The following is a 22,662-nucleotide window of genomic DNA, read 5'->3' as shown; positions in this document are numbered from 1 at the left end:
TTGACCAATTGCACGATATGGTATTAGATGACCGGTGAGTCAAATGATTGAATTTGCTGAGACTATAGGCATTTCAAAAGAACGTGTAGGTTATATTTTGCATCAAGAATTGCAAATGAAAAAGCTATGCGCAAGACGGGTGCCATGCTTGCTCATAGCAGTTCAAAAATGCACTCACATGAAAATCTCTGAACAGTGCTTGGAGCATTTTAACAAGAATAAAACTGATTTTGTGCATCGATTTATTACTATGGATGAGACTTGGATTCACCATTCCACACCAGAATCCAAACAGCAGTCAAAACAGTGGACAGAAGCTGGTTGTTCAGTGCCAAAGAAGAAAAAGTCGGTTCCATCAGCAGGAAAGGTCATGGCATCAATGTTTTGGGATGCTAAAGGCATTTTGTTTATTAATTAACTTGAAAAGGGTAAAACAATAACCAGGGAATATTATTCAAATCTTTCAACAAGACCAGACGAAAAAATTCGTGAGAAAAGACCCTGTTTGCAGAAGAAAAAAATCATCTTTCATCAGGACAATCCACCTGTCCACAAAGTTGTTTTGGCAATGGGAAAATTAAGGGATCTGCACTATGAATTGTTGGAACATCCACCCTATTCCCCAGATTTGGCTCCCTCTGACTTCTATCTCTTCCCAAAACTAAAAATCTTCCTCGCTGGTAGCATTTTTTTTCGAATCCAGAGGTGATTGCAGCTGCAGAGGGGTAGTTTGCAGATCTTACCAAGAACCACTACATGGATGGGATAATGGCACTGTAATAAATGTATTAGTCTTAAGAGAGATTATGTTGAAATTACAAATTTGTTTTTTCATTATTCGGCCGAGAACTTTTCAGACCACTCTTGTATACTTGTACATAGAGTGGGCTGAAAATAAATAACTCCTTGGTCAAGTGTGACCACAGCCTGACCACTGGTGGAAAATAAATAAAATTAAAATTTAAAAAAAAAAATTAATAATAAAATAAAGCCATAATTATATTAGTAAAATTGCATCATTAGTTATTCATTTCCTATAGTCCTGTTACTTTAAATTCCTGTTTGCTGTCTGAAAGTCAGTGTCATTATTAAATTAAATTTCTTTTGTTTTGATATTCACTATGTGATAGTTGATGGAAGTTTTTTCACTTGGCTATGCTACCAATTATATATTTGGTTTAATCCGTTATCCAAGTTAGCAAACAACGTGTGCACCTAAAGTTTTTTCAGGACTGGGGCAACACGTGGTAAAGGTGGGATGCTCTAATCGCTTGCCTTTGTATCCCATAATGCAAAGCACATCTCCTTGTGGACATGTATAATACTATGCATTAAGGGAAGGGTCACTACCCAGACCGGTTTCGACCTTTACTGAGGTCTCGTCAGTGAGCCAGACCCAGAGGTGGTGATACTAAGGTGGAAGTAATGCAGAAGTCGTATTAAAATAATGCAAAGCACAAGGAGATGTGCTTTGCATTATTTTCAATAATGCAAAGCACATCTCCTTGTGGACATGTATAATACTATGCATTAAATGCAAAGCACATCTCCTTGTGGACATGTATAATACTATGCATTAAATGCAAAGCACATCTCCTTGTGGACATGTATAATACTATGCATTAAGGGAAGGGTCACTACCCAGACCGGTTTCGACCTTTACTGAGGTCTCGTCAGTGAGAGCTAGACCGAGAGGTGGTGATACTAAGGTGGAAGTAATGCAGAAGTCGTATCACCGTATACCAGTTGCCAAAAGGTGTTAACACCTTATCAAAATTCTCTGCATTAGAGATAGTTGATGATAGTTTTTTCACTTGGCTATGCTACCAATTATATATTTGGTTTAATCCGTTATCCAAGTGTAAGCAAACAAAGCGTACACCTGAATTATTTTCAGGACTGGGGCAACTCGTGGTAAAGGTGGGATAAGTTCTGATTACTTGCCTTAGTATCCCATAATGCAAAACACATCTCCTTGTGGACATGTGGGACTTTCAAGCTGTCATTTCTGTCCAGATTTGAAATGCATTTCATAGGCATCCTTGAATTTATGTTCATACCATGTTTTGGTTTGATGTAAGGACTGGGTGCCTTTCCAATCAGTCTAGTAGCACATTTCAAGTACATAGTCCAAAAGGACTGGTTTTCCATAACAAAAGTACTGGATGTGTCATTTACTTCTTTCCGTTTTGGGATCATACTACCCTTTGAAGGGTAGTAATTTATGGGTGCGATGGATCCGGTATACACCAAGATAGATAATGGGGAGGAAGAGGATCTTTAGAAGAGCTCAGTATACTTTTTATTTTCAATGGTGGTTTAAATGCACTCTTAGTGTTGCATTTTTGCAGTGTATGTTTATTATTTTGGATAACCCTATATATATAAGGGGGGGGGCTGTGGTCTAATTATAATCTTTTTTTATTTTTGGTTATATTCAATGTTCCCTTTAAGCTGTGAGGATGCATGGTGACAAATGCTCCTGCACACACTGAATTGCTGCAGTGTAGATGAAATTTTGTTTTAAAAACACTGCTGGTTCTAAGTCACTATTTATATATATGTTTTTCTTTTCCTTTCCTGATGTTCTATGTATTCTAATTGATTTATCAACTACTGTTGGATTGGTCCAGTAAAGTCGTGATCTTAGCTGGCAGGCAGGCCTTGTTAGGAATGAAATAGGTAGCCTTCCTATTTTCAAATGGATGGAAATGCGATTATTGGCTGTAGCAATTGCGTTACTAGTCATCTAGTGGCAGAACCTACAGTTATGTGACATAGACTGAAAGTCCTATACGAAGGTGATGTCATTAAATGTCACTAATAAACATGTCATTACAAAAAAAAAAAAGTGTGATGCAGTTGTTAGGTTGTATAAAAATTTTCAGAGAAGCAGCAGGTCCATGCAGCTGTAAAAAAAAAAAAAATTACAGGGAATATTATTATTCTTATTACATCCTCCATGGAGTCAGCAGACTTATCATGGGAGGTCATTCAACTTACAACATATTTATACAGAATCTGAAAATCCTTAACACTCCTTGCATTAACAACACATTCTGGTAATGCGTTCCATTCACTGACAATTCTCCATGTAAAAAATCTATCTTCACCACACTTTCACATAACTTCCAGGGATGAACTCTAGTTCTTCCCCTCTCACCTTCTACTCTTTTTGTAATCCCCTCTGGATTAATCTAATTAAATCCTCTCACTAACTTAAATGTCTCTAATATATCACCTCTTTTCCTCCTATCCACATCTCTTCAACCTCTCTCCACAGACAGCATTCCAAAGTTTTGATAAAGTTACTTGCCTCTGGACCCTCTCCGATGTCTCCACATCACACTGAAAACGAGGTGAATAGATTTGAGCACAATAGTCCAAATGTGGTCTGACCAGTGCTTTATATAGTGGCACAACCACTTCCTTATCCCTACATGTTCGAGTACTTCTTATCATAGAAGCACTACAATGTGCAGCCTTTGCAACACTAGCATTATTATTATTATTATTATATGACACCTCCAGGGAGTCCAAAGACTCATCGAGGGAGGGCACCTACTCCACAACTCTATGTTTCCACCACTCATTCACCAACTACAACTACTTTCATCATCTACACCAACGGCATCTACTGCTGACCACCACCACTAGTATTTTCACAGACAAACACAAATATCCATGCTCATGGCAGTATTCGAACCCCCAGCCTTTTGGCTGAAGAGCAGATATGCTGACCACTCGGCCAACCAGGCCAGCAATATGCCCTCTAAACTTCAGTCTACTCAACCATTACTCCCAAATCTCTAATCTCATCCACTTCCTGTAGTACAGCACCATCGATATAGTACACAACTTATATTTCTGCACTTCAAAATGCAACACCTTGCACTTATTGATATTAAAACTACAACTCCACTCTTTTGTCCAAGTAAAAGGTCTATTTAAATCTTCCTGAAGGGGTTCAGCATCAGCAGTGCTACTTATAATTCTTCCCAACTTTGCATCATCAGCAAATAACTGAAGATCCCCAGCCAGTCCACATGATATATATCATTTACAAACAAGTTAAACAGCAGGGGCCCAAGAACAGAACCCTGGGGCATGCCACTGGTTACCTTCCTTTTTTGAGAAACTGCTCCTCATATACAATCTGCTGGTATTGTTCAGAGAGCAATCTCAAATCCATCTAACCAATATACTATATATTCCCATCATCTGCAGCTTGTACACTAACTTATCATGTGGTAATCTATCAAACGCTTTTGCAAAGTCCAAGAATATCACTGCATATGATTCTCCCTTATCTAACACACTTGTTACTTATTATGTAAATTATTAAACAGGACCTATCCTTTACAAGTCCATGCTGATCATCATAAAAAATGCCATGTCCATGCTGATCATCATAAAAAATGCTATGTCCATCAACCGAATCCTGTATGCTATTCCTTACCAATCTCTCAAATACCTTGACCACAACTGCAGTTATTGAGATTGGTCCATAGTCTGAGACTTCTGTCCTAGAACCATGCTTGTGGAGTGGTACTATTTTGCCTATTTCCACTCCTTAGGAATCCTACCCATTACAAGACTTTCATTAAATAACCAGCTCAAGGGCATAGCCAATTGTGGTGCACATTCCTTAAGAATATGTGTGATATGTCATCCATTCCCACAGCCTTATTAACATCTGAGCCTCCATAGCTCAGTTGTTAGTAAGGCAAAAAGATAGACAAAGCTCTTTCGTCAGAAAGAGCTCGGTTCGATTCCCACCCGGGACGTGAGGAACCTTTATCTGGTCTTTTACAACAAAAGATGAGTTAGCTGATCTCATACTTTAGGTTTTTTTTTTACCCAGAAACTTGGGTTTTTCGTCCCCCAAAACAGGCAAACTGGCTCTGTGAACACACACGGATTGACAGTCAGGAATACTTAAGACCCAGCCATAGGCCTGATTTGTCAGCTATTCCAGTCCCGAGCCTGGATAAAATTAGGAGAGATTGAGATGGTGCCATACCTCCCCGTAAAAGGGGCTCATGTCTGTTGTATCATTGTATGAAATAAATGAATAAAATTACATTTAACCCAACAACATCTGATACACCTCTGATTCTTTCGTTTCCATTTCTAATACTTGCCTCTCTTCTATATATTGCACGGCATTATTTACACCAGTACGATATACGCTGATAACATGCTGATTCAATAATTCCACTATGTCCTTTGCAGCTGTTATTCTGCTGCCATGACTATCCACCAGTATTAACCTGCCATAATTATTCTTTCTCTTGCTTGTCATATAGTGGAAAAATTCCCTTGAGTTAACCTTGGCCTCACAAGCCAATCTCCTCTCATACTGTGCCTTTTCTTTCTTTACCATGCTTGTCACCTTTCTAGCCTGCACTTTATAGCATATTTACTCAAATATAACTCGCACTTTCTTCCTAAACGTTAAACTTGGGAAAAAAAAAAAAAAAAAAACATGGTGCAAGATATATCCAGGGATTTTCAGGAAAAAAACTAAATTGACATTTATAGTTAAATCCTCAGTATCATAATTTATAATTGCTTATATTATTTATAAAATGAATTCATTTAAATTTAATTATCATGTTATTTATGAGATCAGCTGCTCACCTTCATCATACGATATATTTGAATCTTTAGCGACAAGTAATTTACAAGATTTGAGATAGATTATGAACAATCCTTTGCAAACATTCAAGTAAATACGATACTCTTCATGGAATCGATTGCTACCAACTATCTTGAACCCCTTTAACATTTTCTTTTCCAGCACAGCTTGCTTGATTTCACTGTTCATCAATTTCATTCCTACTCTATTTACTCGCCTAATCCTTGGTATGCAGTTATACATTGCTTCTGTCAGATGCTGCCTTCTCAGTTTCCATGCACTGTCAATATTTTTTCCACTCAGCTCATCTACCCAACATACTGAAGCTAACTGACTACAGAGCTTTCTATAATCACCTCCTTTATACTTCCACATGTATCCATTTTTGGCAGTAATCTTTTGTTGTTTCATCACTTCCTAAACAAGTATCTGATGATCACTCTCACCAACTGGTTTGGCAGTGTCAACACCTTGTTAACAACTACATCTTGTGAAATTATCACCAAATCCAAAACATTAAAGCATCTAGTTGCTTCAATCACATGCTGCTTAAGATACTTATCTCTCAGAAATTCCACAAACTCACTCTCCTTGTTCTCATATACTATCTCCTCCTTCCATTCTATATTCCTGTAATTAAAGTCTCTCATCAAGATCACTTTCTTTTTACATGCCCAACTAATTTGTCTAAACATTTCATAATCAGTATTCTCTGCATTCCCTGGCCTATAACAGCATTGGTTGTATTTTCATGAAGGATTCTATGGAATTTTTTTCTTGTTGTAGCCATTTTTTATAAACATTTTTCATGAGTGTTCATGAATATTATTTTGAATTCATTTTTCAAAGCCTACTCATCACAGCAAATTGTTAAGGCTCTGTTTCTGAGGGTGCTAATAATATTCAGTTTCTGTTCAGGGTGGTTGTGATATAAGTCTAATATATAGACAGCCTGACAGAAGACATGCAACAAGTATATCCAGAAAAGGAAGTGCGTTATTATTTTTGATTTCAACGTGTTTATGTTGCTTTTAGGTGGCTGAGGATATTAGATACATTCAATTCACCATATATTGGCTATGGAGCCAAATGGTAAATATGTCATACGTATCATAACCAAACTTTGGGTTTGAAGGGTGCTGAATCTAGAACTCATTGCTCAAAATGTTCCATATAAAAGTTAGGCATGGGGAGCCCATGGCTGTACCTTCTTTTTTTAAGCAGAAACAGTTTTGCTATAAAAAATAACTGGACTTAAGGATGTGGGCTATGATATCAGATATTTGTCTTGTCAGTAATTGGGACAATAATGAAAAGGGCAGTTATGTCAGACTGACTAATAAATCTTCATTGAATGTAATGTTTTTAATTTTGTTTATGAAGTGTTGTATGTTAGGCATGGAGAGCCCATGGCTGTACCTTCTTTTTTTTTAAGCAGAAACAGTTTTGTACACAAAATAACTGGACTTAAGGATGTGGGCTATGATATCAGATATTTGTCTTGTCAGTAATTGGGACAATAATGAAAAAGGGCAGTTATGTCAGACTGACTAATAAATCTTCATTGAATGTAATGTTTTTAATTTTGTTTATGAAGTGTTGTATGTTCTTTATGTAGGAGGGGAAAATGTCCTACCAACTCAATTAAATTAAAATTATGATGTCATAATTTCTTGGCATCTTTAATTTAATTTATAACCAAGTGAAAAATCTTTCAACAATTTCTCAAGTGCTGCTGCTAGTTTCTTGGCTAGGTGATAATTTGGGCTGCCAATTCCTTCAACTCTTGGTTACAGTGGTACATTATTCTGATGCATTTTTGGAAGGCCATAACTTCTGGAGGAAGCATGCATAGCAGTATCAACTTCTTAACTGTTTCTATCGGCCAGATGGTTACTGACCTAAAGAATTCTATTTTTTCTTTTAAATGTGATCTGTTGAATTATAGTTAACTGATTGGTATGTGTTGATATCAGATGGCTGAATTTTTCATTATATTTTTATTTATTTGAAGTATTTTATAGGAAATATGTTGACATCTTCTCCAGAGAACATATGATATACATATGGCATCATCGTTATGACAAGTTTGGATTAGCAGATCATGCCTTGGACACTCCTACACACAGGGTTAGATGGAAGAAAGCTAAAGCGCTACACAGAAGTCATTACAAGCCAGAGAGACTGCTTTGGAATCAGCAGCAACTTTAAAACATTCCCCAAACCTCAACATGCATCATTGTATCAATTTATCCAAAACCTGGGAGACAAATTATTTTATGATCGAATTAATACTTGTCAGTCAACCCCATCTCTCTCTCTGTATACAACAACAGATGGTGCCAATTACGACTTTAGTTTTTTGTGCTGTCTATTACAATTTTAAACTGTTCCCACTATTAATTGCTGGTATTTGCATACAGTGATAAACTGTCTGTGCTCTGAACATGGTTGGTAGAAAACAGTGAAATATCAGCAACTAAAAAATAAATATAGTATTTATTTTTTTTTATTAGTGTTGCAAGTTAAACCATGGTAAAAAAAATTCAACATGAATTGCAAACTTTTTACTCATCCAAAAGTCCCAAATTTGCCCATTTGTGGTAGCACACCTGAAAATTCTGAATGCAGTCTAGAGGAAAGCAATTCAGCTCACAGATGATTCTTTCCTCCCCTCACTGACTCACTTCAATCTGCCACAGAGATGCAATGTTTCGGTTCTGTAATTTCTACAGATACTTCATGGACACTGCTGCAATGAACTGGCAACCATCATTCCTCCATTTTCTGTTTTGACTGTTAATATTGCCGGCCTGGTTAGCATATCCACTCACCAGCCAAAAGGCTGCAGGTTCGAATCCCGGAGTGAGCGATGTTTGTGATTGTCTGTGAAAGCACTAGTGGTGTAGTCAGCGGTAGATGGCATTGGTGTTAGATGATGAAAGTTGGTGGAGTAGTGAGATGTCGAGTTAATGCCCTCCCTCGATGAGTCTTTGGACTCCATCAAGGTGTGCTATTATAATAATAATAAGTGCTGCTACTATCCAATATCCCTTTTCTGTGCAATTGCAAAGCCATGAAACTTTTTCACTGGAAAAGTCTTCCTCATGAAGTATTTCCCAACAACTACCATCTCCAGCTCTTGAAGAAAAATGCAAATAAAGAAGTCAACTTTCTATGCAGAAATCAACTGTACTCCCCACCCCATAGCATTGGTATGCTGTATGTTCTTCTACCTCTTGTGTACGGATTTTATTATTATGATGATTCAGGCCTCCATGGAGTCAAAAGACTCATCATGGAAGGCCCATCCTAGAAAACACAAATCTATCATACCACTCTTTGAACTCTGACAGTTCATGCTCTCACCACTATCAGGCAAGGCATTCTACAGTTCAACCACTCTCCATGCAAAGAAACCACTCCTCATCCTCTTGCTCACAACCTCCTTTTGTAACATGCAGGGATGGCCCCTTGTCCTCACTCCTTCCCTCTGTTCCACCAAATGAAACAACTCCCCAATGTCAACCCTGTAACTACCCCTCAATCATATTGCCTCTCCTTCTTCTATCTACCAAACTCTGCAGTCCACATTCCCTCAGCCTATCTTTATAACTAACATTATACAGTCCTGATACCATCTTTGTTATCTGCCTCCATACTCTTTCCACAGTGAATTTATCTCCTTCAAATCCCGAAGACCAAATTTGAGAACAAACGTCCAAGTGTGGTCTGATCAGGGATTTATACAATAGAATGACAACTCCTTATCTCTGCAGGTCACCATGCTTCTCAGTATTGCAGCAATCCTCTGGGTTACCTTAACCACCTTTGCAGTATGTTTCCCAAATTTCAGGTTTCTATCAGTCATCACCTCCAGATCCCTTGCCTCTCCTACTTCCTCCAGTACAGTTCCTTCAACAGAGTATGCAGCCTCCCACTGATGTATCTCAAACTTCAAGACTTTACATTTAGTGGCATTAAACTGATATCCCCATTCAATTGCCCTCTGTCCAGTTTATTCAAATCCTCTTGCAGGGCTACCACATCTGCACTATTACTAATAAAATCCTCTGTAGCACAATTGGAAGAACAACAATACGTCACATCCTTCGACTGGAAAAGGGCTAAGTTTGATTATCGTCGTGATGAGAGGAATCTTTATATGGAAATTTTTCAATTGAAGGGGAATTAGCTGATCTCATATGGAGGTAGGAGGGTTTTTCTCCCGGAAACTCAAGTTTTTCATCCCTTGTAGGCAAATCAGACATCAGAACACACACAATTTACAGACAAAAATACTAGTGGTAGGCAGTAGAAGATGGTGTAGATGATAGCAGTGGATTAAGTGGTAGAGATAGAGTTGTTGAGTAGGTGCCCCTCCCTCAATGAGTCTTTGGATTCCTTGGAGGTCTAATGAAATAATAATCCTTCCCAGTTTCACATCATCTGCAAACAACTGAATATCCCTTCTGCAATCCACTGACAATGTCATTGATATATAAAGGTTGAACAATACAGGTCCCAGTATGGAGCCCTGTGGAACCCAACTTGTAACCTTCTGTCTCCTTGATACTGCTCCCCCATCCGCAACTCTCTGATACCTATCAGATAGCCAATCCTGAATCCACTTCACTAACCTGACATCTAAACCCATGTGTTGCAACCTAAATATCAACTTATCATGCACTACCCTTTTGAATGACTTTTGTAAAATCCAAAAAAAAAATGGCAGAACATGCCCCTCCCTATTCAACCACTCGTTACTTTATTATAAAAGGCAATCCCATTACTAAAGCAAGAGTGCCCCTTAACCAATCCATGTTGACTCTCAGATAACATTACCCTCATCTGCCTAACACTCACTAACAGTCCCTCACTAATTTCTCCATGATCTTAACTACTGATGAAACACAAACTGGTCTGTAATTTGACACTCCCAGTCTACTTGATATATTAAAAAAAAAAAAAAAAACTATGCTTCACTTTATTATAAAATGCATGTTTAATTTCACAAAATCTCTCCACAAAAGCTGTGCCATCTTCCAGTCCCAAAACTTTCATGCCACTATCTACAATTTTCTGAGTTTTGGTTTTAACTTTACCAGACTCTTAACAACCACTCTGGAAAAACTAAATTTGCTGCCTCTGTTTCGGCAATATTTTTGGCCAAAAGGACTGTTTTGTTCTATTTCTTCAGCACTCTTCCAGAGTTAAAACTAAAAGAAAACAACCATGTGTTTTGGTATTAGGCAGTGAAACCAATGGTAGTGCGAGGCCTTAAGAATTGCTGGATTGGATGCTGAGATCTTTTCACATACAATAAGCTGTAGTATATTTATGTTTCAACTTTTCAGCTGTTTCCTATTTCATTTATCAAATTTGGTCTACATTTGTCAAGAGGAAACACTAGCATCATATGCTCATCATTTCAATATACTTCACTGGTCACAACTTAGTTGATTATCTGCATTGCTGATTTGATAGTAAATCTGTTGTCACTGTGCAACCTGCCATCACTTACTGTCTTGGATATAGAAATGCACCTCTGATATATTTATGCTATATGATCAGGTCACTAAGATTTTGCGCTAGGATTCATAACAATTGACTTTCACCAATGATAGTTGTTATCAATTCCTCTGCACATTTCTTTAATACATGTAATGATATCTCACTCTTTAAACACAACATATCACTTCCGTAATATGTTTAAAACCAACCTCCATTCTCTTGCGTTTTCTTTGTAATATATCATTACTATAATATAGATAGACAATGCTAGTTTTTTTTTTTATGTTGTGCCCATACATAAGAGGTTGGTTGTTCAACCTATAGTACATTAGTACCATGTATGGGCAACTATTTGATATTCAACTGCTTATTGCAGTTTACCTGCTATTCCTCCATAATCATTTCCTTTTTTCATAACTCTCTGAGATAACCTTTGGTGGACTCAGCTAGCTTTCTCTCAATTCTTCTGTATGTCACTTTTCTAGCCTGTGCTCTATATATCAAGTATCTCATCATTACCTTTCTTCATATAATGCTTTTTTATATAGTTCCTGCTTAATAATGCAACTTATCTATTTAATTACATGCAGGCAAATCTGCCAGAGAACATATATATTTAACAGACAAAAGATATAAATTTTGTATTTTAAATGTATACATTAGTATATGTAAATATGTATGTGTAGATAGAGGATTAATTAGCGAGTCCTTGGACTCGCTCCATGAAGTGTACTTAACTCCCACTCTATCTTTTTAAACTGTCTTTTTATATGTAATCACAAGGAGAACAACCTTCATTTAGCTTTTTTACCCTTCAGCTGGAGACCAGCTTTGCATCCTGCTGAGGATGTGAGCAACTATTACAAGGGCTTTTCAGCTGAAGGTGAGTTAGTTAATTTCATAGGGATGAGAGGGCTTTTTTTTTTTTTTTTTTTTTTTTTATCATACCAAACCAGGTAGAGTATATGCTTTGAGAGACCTAATATGTTGGCTTCCTGGACTTGTTAGTTTGGCCATAATGCTAATTAAACTAAAATTCTTTTGACTGAGAATGCAAATTAACATTCTTCCCCCCCCCCCCTTCAAACCATATGCTATTCATTTTTTGTCTTACAATTCTTCATGTCATGACAATGTTTGGCGCTGCCTTGTATGAATGTCACAACATTTGATTTTTATTTAAATATGCATGATAGTTCAAAAAATATCATACAGATACGTTTTACTTCTGTGTTTAACTGTAAATTCACATTAGCTGGATTTCTTAAGGCTAGGAGAAATTACCCTTCTCCTCAATACGTCACTACTTAAACATAATCTCTAAGTTCGTTGCTAAATGCTAACCTTATGTTCAATCAAATGGACGTTTAATATCTTATGAATAAAAAGAAAATGAAATGCATTAATGAAGCTAAATGGTACTTAGGATATGCATACTTTTAAACATATATCATAAAATAAGCAATTTCTTAAGTTCATGACTATCAAGTATTTTCAGCCTTTTGTGCTTATAAGTATAACTTTCCAAAGTGTACAGAGAAGCTGAGTATAAAAATCCAAATTTTATTTAACGGTTGCTTTGTCGTCAGAACTTCACTCACTTATTTTATCGCAGAATAATACCTTTTAAATTTATCAGCAATCAGCTGGTGAACATATAGACATTGATGAATGTATTACTATTCTTGTTATTATAACACTAATACATAAACTTATTCTCCAACATCAATCCTGTAACAGGAAAACTTGCGCAAAAGGTAATTTTTGATAAGAATTTATATAAACCCCCTTCTTATTATTGGACTATTCACTTGGAAATCCTGAAACGTCATAACTTAGCCTACTTCCCTTTGCAAACGTCACGATGCGTCACATCCGTTCTTTTAATCGTTATCCAAGCTTTGCTTCCATGACTTACAATATGTGCTGTTCTGTCGTTAGAGGAGAGAGTTTGTAATTTATCAAGTAAAAGAAATGAAAGTTGAAATTATAATGGCACATAGATGACATTTTTTTACATCTTATATTATACTATAAAGTAGGACGAACAAAATTTGTGACATTATTGTTTCATTATCAAGTGTGAAGTGAACGCATAACGCCAAGAAAGAAATGGGAATTCTGTTTGCCAAGCTGTGGAGTTTGTTTTCAAACGAAGGTAAGTCTTGGTCTTAAAAACTTGTTTATCATTAAATGCACACATTCTGTTTTATTTTATTTTTATTTAACAGATCGATTTATTTGATGGTGATTGTGTTTTGGACAACTAAATTTTTTATCCCAGTTGGCCTATATTATGTTTAGTAATTTTACTAATGTTGGAACATATGCTTGGTCTGATATTTTAACGCTTTGACTTCATTTCAGCTGAGTTAATAATATAATAATAATAACATTGGTTTCAAAACACGGAAGCAGCAAACGATTGTGACTCAAAATCCCAATAACTAAAGTAAAAGAAAATTAGGTTACGGATTTTGAGTAATAGCAGTTGAATGTAATAACAAGATGACATCAGCAAACTCTTAAACCAGTAATTTATAACAACAAAAAGTAATGATTTTAAATGAAGTAGGATTTGGAAGTATCAGACTATACTGGATTGTTGCCTGAATATTAACTTTATACTACATTCGTTGTATTCAGCATGAGTTCTTTCTTCCCTTTTCAGACCGCCTGAGATCTAGGTTTGTTGCTAACTTCTCAACCTGTTCGTCTGCTCCTGAAATATTGCTATGTGGGTGTGTGTCGATTTTAATAAAATGAAATTAGCATGAGTAAGGTACAGGTTATCAAGGCTTAATAATAGCCATCTGATTATTCAGTCCATCTAGATAAATGCAACATTAGTCGGTACTTTAGTTTCTAAAATCAGTCATGATTTTAGAAATAATACCACCCCAACAATATCTTTGTATTTTGCAATAAGAACATAATTTTAACTTTGGTTTCCTAGATATGATGATATGTGACACCACTAAGGCTCCCGGACAGAGCTTGTGTCTTTTAGGTAGTGCAAGTCTAAGACAACTCCAATGCTGAAGGTTGTATTCTCATAGGCTCTCTCTTATCTATCTTTTGAAAAAACTTTCACAGTTTTTATACATTCAGTCATAAAATAAAGTTGAATTTATAATAACCCCTATTTCTATTAATCATTAAAAGTTACTGGTATCTAGGTCACTATGTATCATTATAGAATATAGAGAAAAAAAGTAATTCTTTCTTAAACAGAAGTCATATGATGATTTTGTAAAGAGCATAGAAGCAGCAAGATGTTATGGCAGCTACCAAGAAACCTTAGAAATGGATGTATATATACAACCAAAGGGATCCGTGATCATAAAGGTGATATAAAAGCTGAATATAAGGATATTCTGGATGTTGAGAGTAATTATTATTAAGCAATCTTCCCAGATTCAGAGAATCATTACAGCCTTACTCTATTAGCAACATGTCTGTTATAGTGAATTTAAATTCATTCACCTTCAGGTACATCTGAACATCCATAGCCTTGGTTAGAATGATTTCTTTTGGTTGGAAAGCACTAGGTTCAAATCCTGCCTATAATATGAAGAATTTTTAAGAGCTTTTCAGTTGAAGGTGAGTTAGTTGGTCTAATGCAAATGTAGGATTTTTGCCCTAGAAACTTGGGTTATTGTTCCTATAAAAAAAACTTACCAGAGAACACATGCAGTTAATAAACAAAAATACATTTGTCAGATAGATTAACATAGCATGGAGTGGTCTCCTGTGATGAGCCCCCAGGACTTCAGAGTACTATATAATAATAATAACAATATTAAATTTAACTGCATATTCTGGTGATACATTCTAGATATCTATTATTCTCTATGTAAATATCTATCCTTTACTCTCTTGTTTGCCATATATATTCACTTTTCAGGAACGGCTTCTTATTCTTCTCTGTATTAAATCAGTAAAATCCTCTCACCAACTTAAAACTATTATATCACCTCTTTTCTGCTTATCTGCTAAGCTCTGGTTTGCATTTCCTCTTCCTCTCTGATAATGTCTTTTTCATCTCTGAATTCTCTCCAGTCTCCTCATTACAATGGAAACCAGATAAGCACATTTGTACCCACTAATCCAGGTGTAGTCGAATCAAGGCTTACATTATACCTTGTACAATGGTACAACTATCCCCTTATTTCTACTTGTGAGTCTTTATCAGAAGAGCCTTTGTAATAACTCTTGTAGTGTATCTTTGGAATTTGAGATCTCTAGCCTGTGGAACAGGAGTGGTGCAATAACAGAATCCTATGGTATCACCACCATTAGTTACCTTCCTTTTCTTTGATCCTCTCCCTTGTACAAATTTGGTAGCTTTTTTAAAAAAAACTTTCTCTCTTAACATGAATACTATTTTCCATTCAGTAATTTGTCAGCTCACTCAAGCACATTCCTCACTTTTCATAAAATGCAAGATTGCTAAAGCAGGATTTGCTCTAAACAAATCTGTGTTGATTATTGTAGAGAATCCTATAGGAGATATTAAATAGCTCTTTTACTAGTTTTAAAGAGTATTTATCCAGCCAAATTAAATTATTCTTGTGAAAATTTTGATATGAAAATGAGCAATAAAGACACACTCTGAAAATAGGCCACTCTCAATCCACAGCCAGTCTTCTAGCCTCACCAACCACCTCTGGACTCAAGCCATGGAAAAATGAGAAACTCTTGTGGTGACTCTACACATTTCCAAAGCATTTGATTGGGTTTGGCACTGAGGTCTACTCAGCACACCACCATTCTGTAGTCTGCCTTCCACATTCTGCAACTGAATCACCAACTTTCTCACTGGTTGCTCACTATCAGTCATAGTCGATGATTTTCTCTGCTCATATTTCTCCACCAATGCTGGAGTGCCCCAGCATTGATATAAATGATTGGCTCTCACAGACTTCGAATCCTATCCATACTTTTGCAGATAACAGTACACTCCGTTCCATCTTTTCATTTGACAAACCTTGTAGTGCCCAATTGTTAGAACCCTCAAGATCCACCATGATCAATATCCTAAACTTGGATCTCTAGCTACATTTCACTGGATCAAGGACAATCTTGTAGACATCAGTGCCACCAAAATGCAGTCATGTCTGATCTCTTGAGAAAAAGAGCTCACATTACTTCCCCCTAACTTTGAATAACTTGATATCTAAGCATAATCATATTTCCCCTTCTTGGACTGACCTATACCTCCGACCTTTCCTGGCACAAAACGCATCTCAACCAGAGCTTCTGTAACTGCTAAAAAACTGCACTTCTTTGCTAAAGACATCACTCCAGAACTTTACAGGTGCTAATTTTATACAAATCTCAAATCCACCCAGCCATGGAATATTGCTCATATATTTGGGGTGGTGTGCACCAAAATTCTCTCTCTAAGATTGCTCAGTTCTCTCCAAAAGAGAGCATTCCTTCTCATTAATGATCCCTTTCTCAAAGACCCACTTCCATCCCCTGCCCATAGATGAGGTTCTGCTTTATACAGTTCTACAGATACTTCCGTAGACAGTGCTCTGCTGAATTGCAGTTATCATTATTCCTCCAAAATCACATGAATAAGAGCTGCTAACACCAGCACCCATTTATAGTCTGGCTTCTCTGTCAAACTAACTTGTCTGCTTCATCTTTCATTCTGTCTATTTCTGTTTTGCTGTTCTTTTGAAGAATAGCCTCTCTGTTTCTGCTTTTCCCAGCAGAGAATTTAACCTTCAGTTAAAAAAAAAAAAAAAAAAAAAGTGAAGAGATGTCTCCTTTCTTCTTAAGCTGTTTGCTTTTTTTTATTTTTTTAATGTGGCACTACTATGCTATAGTAGTGGCATATAAAAAAAAATATATGCCACCACTACTAATGCTTGATCCATTCTAGTGAACCTAGAATGTTTTTTAGAGTGGTCACTTTTTTTTTTGTGGCACTAATATGCTATAGTAGTGCCACATAAAAACAAAGCAGTGAAATAGGAAGCACTAATGCCTAATCCATTTTAGTGAACCTAGAATAGATGAGGTATTAACATATTTTAACTATTTTAGACATGGTTGTCAGTGAGTTGCCGAGTGGTTAGAGTATCTGCTCTCCACCCAAAAGGCTGCGGGTTCGAATCCCGCCATGGGCATTGATGTTTGCGATTTTCTGTGAAAATACTAGTGGTGGTGGTTACCAGTAGATGGCGTTGGTGTAGTTGTGGTTCATTGGAGTTGGTGAATTGAGTGGTGGAGACAGCTTGTAGAGTATGTGCCCTCCCTCGATGAATCCTTGGATTCCATGGAGGTGTCACGTAATAATAATAATTTAATTTAAATAATTTAAAAAGATAGCAAATTAAATACAGAATTAGACGCTAGAAATTTAAACAGAACTAGAGTGAATTTGGCACTATTCAAGCCATGTCCAACCATTTTTTCAACATATGGATCAGAGAGCTGAGTTAGAAATAAAACAGTTGAACAAAGAATGGAGTCCACATATGACTGCTGTGCAGAAAATCATAAGTTAACAGATTGCATTAACAGAACTCTATTGAGAACAAACATGTCAGTAAAGATCTTTACTTTATTAAATATCGAAGCATGTGTAACCAAGCTAATTTAAGAGGCATGGCACTAAACAGAATGAAATTTGAAGTAAAATGAGTGTTTGAATCAAAAATGGCAAGAAAAGACTGAGAGAAACACCAGGGTATGGGTAGGTCATTGCATTGATGAGTGCTTTGAAAGATGCAAATATGAGAGCTGATCAAATCGGAGACATGACAATTTTTTTATGTATACTAGGGGGGGCTATGCCCCCATGTTCCGGACTGGTAGGCCGGTTTTCCTTCAGTTCTGATGACTAGAATTTTGAAGACTCGACACTTAGGGTAGCCCCTGAGTGTCGAGTCTTCAAAAAAAAAAGGGGGGGGGGTTGCCCCCCCACCCCCGGCATCTACAGCACCCAACCCCTCCGAGTTCTGGACTGGTAGGCCGGTTCTCCTTGAATTTTGAAGACTCAGTGAAGCCACTGGGTGTCGAGTCTTCAAAAGGGGGGCTTGTGCCTACAGTGCAAGTATTCAAGTATTTCTTGATAGTTTTGTCGAACACTGTGAAAGGAGGCTGTTCTAAAGAACCAAAAGAAAAATTCATTTGGTACTTTTGAAGCTGGACAGTAAATGAATGTTGACCAGCAACTGCTTGTGATCTTAGAAGAAAGTGAAGGAATGATTGTGGTCATTCCTTAAGAAGTTCAGCAGAACATTACTTATCAAAATACAATAGAGAAGCATAAGGTAAAAAAACCGAACAGCTCTGAGAAAGTGATTGGAATGGACCTCTGAGTACTTGTCAGACTGCTCTTTTCTGGATAGCATCATACATTTTTAGGAAGGTCTATTTTTGGTCTATTATCCCTAAATACAAGAGCTGAAAGTTGTATTCCAAAGTTGGGCAAATTTGGAGTTTGAAATTAACAGCTAGACAGGTGAAAAGTAATGTCTTGAGTAGCCCAGGAAGAGAAATGTTATTTTTTATTTGGAGACCAGGATGTAGTCTAAAGTAAATTAGAGAAGTGAGAACTTTTTATGCAAATATTAGAACTGCATTTTGGTTGCTCTATAGTTCATATTACTTTTTCTCCATTGAAGAATGGTAAGGAGATCCGAATTTAAGGTATTGATGGGAGATCTTCAAGCATGGAAATTGCACATGGTTTGTTAAATGAAGAGGAATTCCTCTTTAAAAAAAATCTACAAATAGGATGTGTGGACAGAAGTACAAACCCCTGAAGTACTGTAGCTTTGGAAAAATCAGAGAATAGGAGGCAGTCTACTATGAGACATAGCAAATCACTAGAGAGGAAGCTGGTAACTAAACTGGAATAGAAGGAAGATCATAAGATGGTGTTGGATAGTATGCCTATACTCGAGACTTGATAAAATACTACGGAAATGTGTCGAGATTGATCCTATGAGTTTCTTTGAACCTTTCCTTACTTCTGTTTGCAAAATTCATAAAATAAAATAAATCAGCTAACGCCTATTTGTTCCTGTATAGGGAGTAGGCAGGGCCGTTTACCCTACTAATGTTTGGAGACTGAGTGGGCAGTTCAATCTCCACTGGTAGCCAATCAGCGAGATAGCTGGCCCAAGGCTATCACTGATTCATCGGTACACAGTGAAGAAGGCGGCAAGCTAGTGCCGCCATCTCGTGGTCCCTAACCTTAACAGAATATATATATATTTTTTTTTTAATGTCTGAAAATAGTGTGGGTTCGACGGTCGATTTTCTTGAGTTTACGGGACGAAAAACCCGAGTTTCCGGGAGGAAAAAACCCGCTAGCCCGTGCCAGAGATCGACTAACTCGGGAACTGGTTGAAGAAAGGCTTAGAAAATTTCCTCTGGTTGGTGACTAGATTTGAACCACCAAATCCTTTCTTCGTGCGGTCAAGCGCCGTAGAGTGCAAACGCCACTTCTACTGAGCTACACAGACTCTCTTGCAAAATTCATCATGTAGCTATTTTCTTTATCCAATTCATCCATTACAATCAGAAGAAAGGTAGTAAATTACTAAGACATGACATTCTCTTTACCCACCCATATTCTTATCCACTCATTCCTGAGCTCTCTCTCTCTGACCAAATTTTCCAATGCCTTTATTAGCACTCCTGAGATATTGATTAGCTTAAAATTTAGTACTTCTCTCCTGATGCCTTCTTTATATAGTGTAACAATTTTATTCTCCTTCCATTGAGATTAACTTAAAAGACAGAGCCAATTTCTATGCACATTCTTGTAATATGGAAACCAATATCCCATCTAACCTCATTCCCATATTTGTACTGAGATTCTGCAATAGCTTAAAGTACTTATCAACCTCTGTTTCCATGAGTTCTCATCACAGCAGGATCTTCACTTGGATGATAGACCCTTGCAAAGTAGTCATTCAAATAGCTCAGTGTTAAACATCAGCACTCATTAAAACTTCCATTGTCATTCTTCCTTTTAATTATCGCATAGCAAAAGAACTCTCTAGAATTTCCTTTGGTCTGCTCAGGTAATTTCTCATAATCTGATTTTGCCTTCCTTACCAAGCTGGCACCTTTCTTGCCTATGCCTTGTACAGCTTGTGAGCTTGTAGGTAAACCTTTCTCCTTGTATACCCTCCACAACAAATCTTCTTTCTGCAGCTCCTGTTTAATATACTACTTGTCCATCTGACTCCTACTTGATTTATCCTCCTTACCTTAGTATGATAGTACTTTATTCAGACATCCCCTTGCTTAAAGCCCATACCCTGTTAACATCATGTTAGCATAATGGCATATTAATTAATATGCCATTATGCTGCTTCAAGTTGTCTATTAACCTTGTAATCACTCAACCTTGCAATTCCACATGTATCCCTTCTTATCTGAATATTAAATATGTTTTGCAGCCTTCCAAATAATAAATTCCATTTCCTTCTTGCCATGTGGCTTTAATGTGCAGATGCATTGCCAAGATGTATGCTGTGATATGATGGCTACTTGATTAGGTATAGTAATTATTATTAACCAAGACCTCATGGAGTCAAAGACTCATCTGGGAGTTCCTTTTATCACACACACACAGCTCATCATACCATGCTTTGAATACATTCAAACTACTTGTAGACACCACACTCTCAGGCAAGGCATTGCAATCATTTACAACTCTGCATGAAAAAACCTGCCTCTCATTCCCCTACTCACACCCTCTTTATAGTTTCCAGGGATGACCTCTGGTTCTCCCACGATCTCCCATTATTTTCTGTAGAACTTCTCCAGCATTGATCCTATAACAACCCCTTACCAACTTGCAGGTCTCTATCATATCTCCCTTCTTCCTCTTTTCCACCAGACTCTGCAAATTGCATTTCTTCAATCTTTCCTCATACTCGACATTCCAGAGGTCAGAAACTACCTTAGTCAGTCGCCTTTGGACCCTTTCCAACATCTCTTTATCCTTCTGAAAACCAGATGACCAAATCTGGGCACAATAGTCCATGTGTGGCCTAATCAAAGCCTTATACAACGGAACAAGAATCTCCCTACTTCTACATGTCAGTGTCCTCCGCATCATTCCCAGAAGCCTTTGTGTTGTCTTCACAATTTTGGTTATGTGTCCCCTAAATTTCAGATCCTTGTTCACTATCACCTCCAGATCTCTTATTTCTTCCACCTCCAACAATGTATCCTCACCAAGCATAAATTCTGCATCCCATTTTTGTTTTCCAAATTTTAAAACCTTGCATTTTTGCAACATTGAACTCGCATCCCCATTTCTGTGCCCAATCGCTCAATTTATTCAAGTCTTCCTGCAAGGTCACAACATCCTCACTACTCTTCATGGTTCGTCCCAACTTTGCATCATCTGCAAACAACTGAATATCTCCATCCAAATCTTCACCTATAACCATTAACCATACAAGTTAAACAGTAATGGTCCTAAAACAGATCCCTGAGGCACTCCGCTAGTGACTTTCCTTTTCCTTAACATCGCTCCCCCCCCCATACACAACTTGTTGATACCTATCAGACAGCCAATCTCCAATCCAATGCACTAATCTAATATCCAACCCCATCCGCTCCAGTTAGACTATCAATTAGTCAAACTGGAGGTACTTTATCAAAAGCATTTGTGAAATCCAAGTATATCACTGTGTATCCTTCTCCTCTGTCCAAGGAAGCAGTCACTTTATTGTAATAAGTAAGTAGATTAGTAAAACATGACCTCCCTTTAGCAAATCCATGCTGTCCATCAAAGATGATACCATTGTTGTCAACCCAACTCTGGATCCTAGTTGTCACAAGCTTCTCCAACAACTTAACCACAACACCTGACACACAGATAGGCCTATAAACGCGTGGACAGACTTATGTGTTCGCCGTATATGTTGTTTATTTTTAATGGTATATATTAGAACACAGAATAATAAGTAAATAATTATTTATTAACTTATTGCTGATATTTCGCTGGTGTTATAACCAGCATCTTCAGAGCACAAAAACAGTTTGTCACAATATGTGTCTCGCGTATTGTGACAAACTGTTTTTGTGCTCTGAAGATGCTGGTTATAACACCAGCGAAATATCAGCAATAAGTTAATAAATAATTATTTACTTATTATTCTGTGTTCTAATATATACCGTTAAAAAAATAAACAACAGATAGGCCTATAGTTTAATGCTTGAGTTCGATCACCTCCTTTATGAAGTGGCACAATCTTCCCTCCTTCCACTCCTTAGGGACTTGATTGAGTGCAAGACTCGTATGTGGCGATATATTATCAAGTCCCACAGTTTTATGAACATCTAGTTTACTCAACTCTCCATATACCTCTTGCTCACTTACAGTCAGTCTCTCCTCCCCATCATCTACTGCTCTCCATCTCTCCATGGAGTCACATGAAATCACTTCGTGGTCACTCTCGCCAATTGGTGGATGATTTGACACCTCATTTATAATTACATCCTCTGATGAGATG

At 37.1% G+C, this 22,662-nt stretch overlaps 2 protein-coding genes across 4 annotated transcripts in view; one reads left to right on the top strand and one right to left on the bottom strand.

Moving 5' to 3' along the window:
• Window positions 1-12,920, bottom strand: part of PIG-P (phosphatidylinositol glycan anchor biosynthesis class P) — a 45,641-nt gene extending 32,721 nt beyond the window's left edge. Inside the window, exon 1 of one of the 3 annotated variants that reach the window (XM_090411928.1) lies at window positions 12,757-12,920. The gene's annotated coding sequence lies outside the window, so the exon portion shown is untranslated. Of the gene's footprint in view, window positions 1-12,592; window positions 12,644-12,756 lie in introns of those variants that run through there. The other 2 variants (XM_090411930.1, XM_090411931.1) reach the window with 2 other exon arrangements.
• A 155-nt stretch (window positions 12,921-13,075) lies between these two features.
• The window catches only part of Arl5 (ADP-ribosylation factor-like 5), a 96,641-nt gene continuing 87,054 nt past the window's right edge, over window positions 13,076-22,662 (top strand). Inside the window, exon 1 of the mRNA XM_090411908.1 lies at window positions 13,076-13,313. Coding sequence (XP_090268034.1) covers window positions 13,268-13,313 — 46 coding nt within the window. The 5' untranslated portion in view covers window positions 13,076-13,267. The remainder of the gene's footprint in view (window positions 13,314-22,662) is intronic.

Source organism: Typopeltis vanoorti, chromosome 22 (assembly GCF_054136105.1).
Source record: "Typopeltis vanoorti isolate ZY-2024b chromosome 22, IOZ_Tvanoo_1.0, whole genome shotgun sequence".
Classification (NCBI taxonomy): domain Eukaryota; kingdom Metazoa; phylum Arthropoda; class Arachnida; order Uropygi; family Thelyphonidae; genus Typopeltis; species Typopeltis vanoorti.
This window is presented reverse-complemented; position numbering and strand designations above follow the sequence as displayed.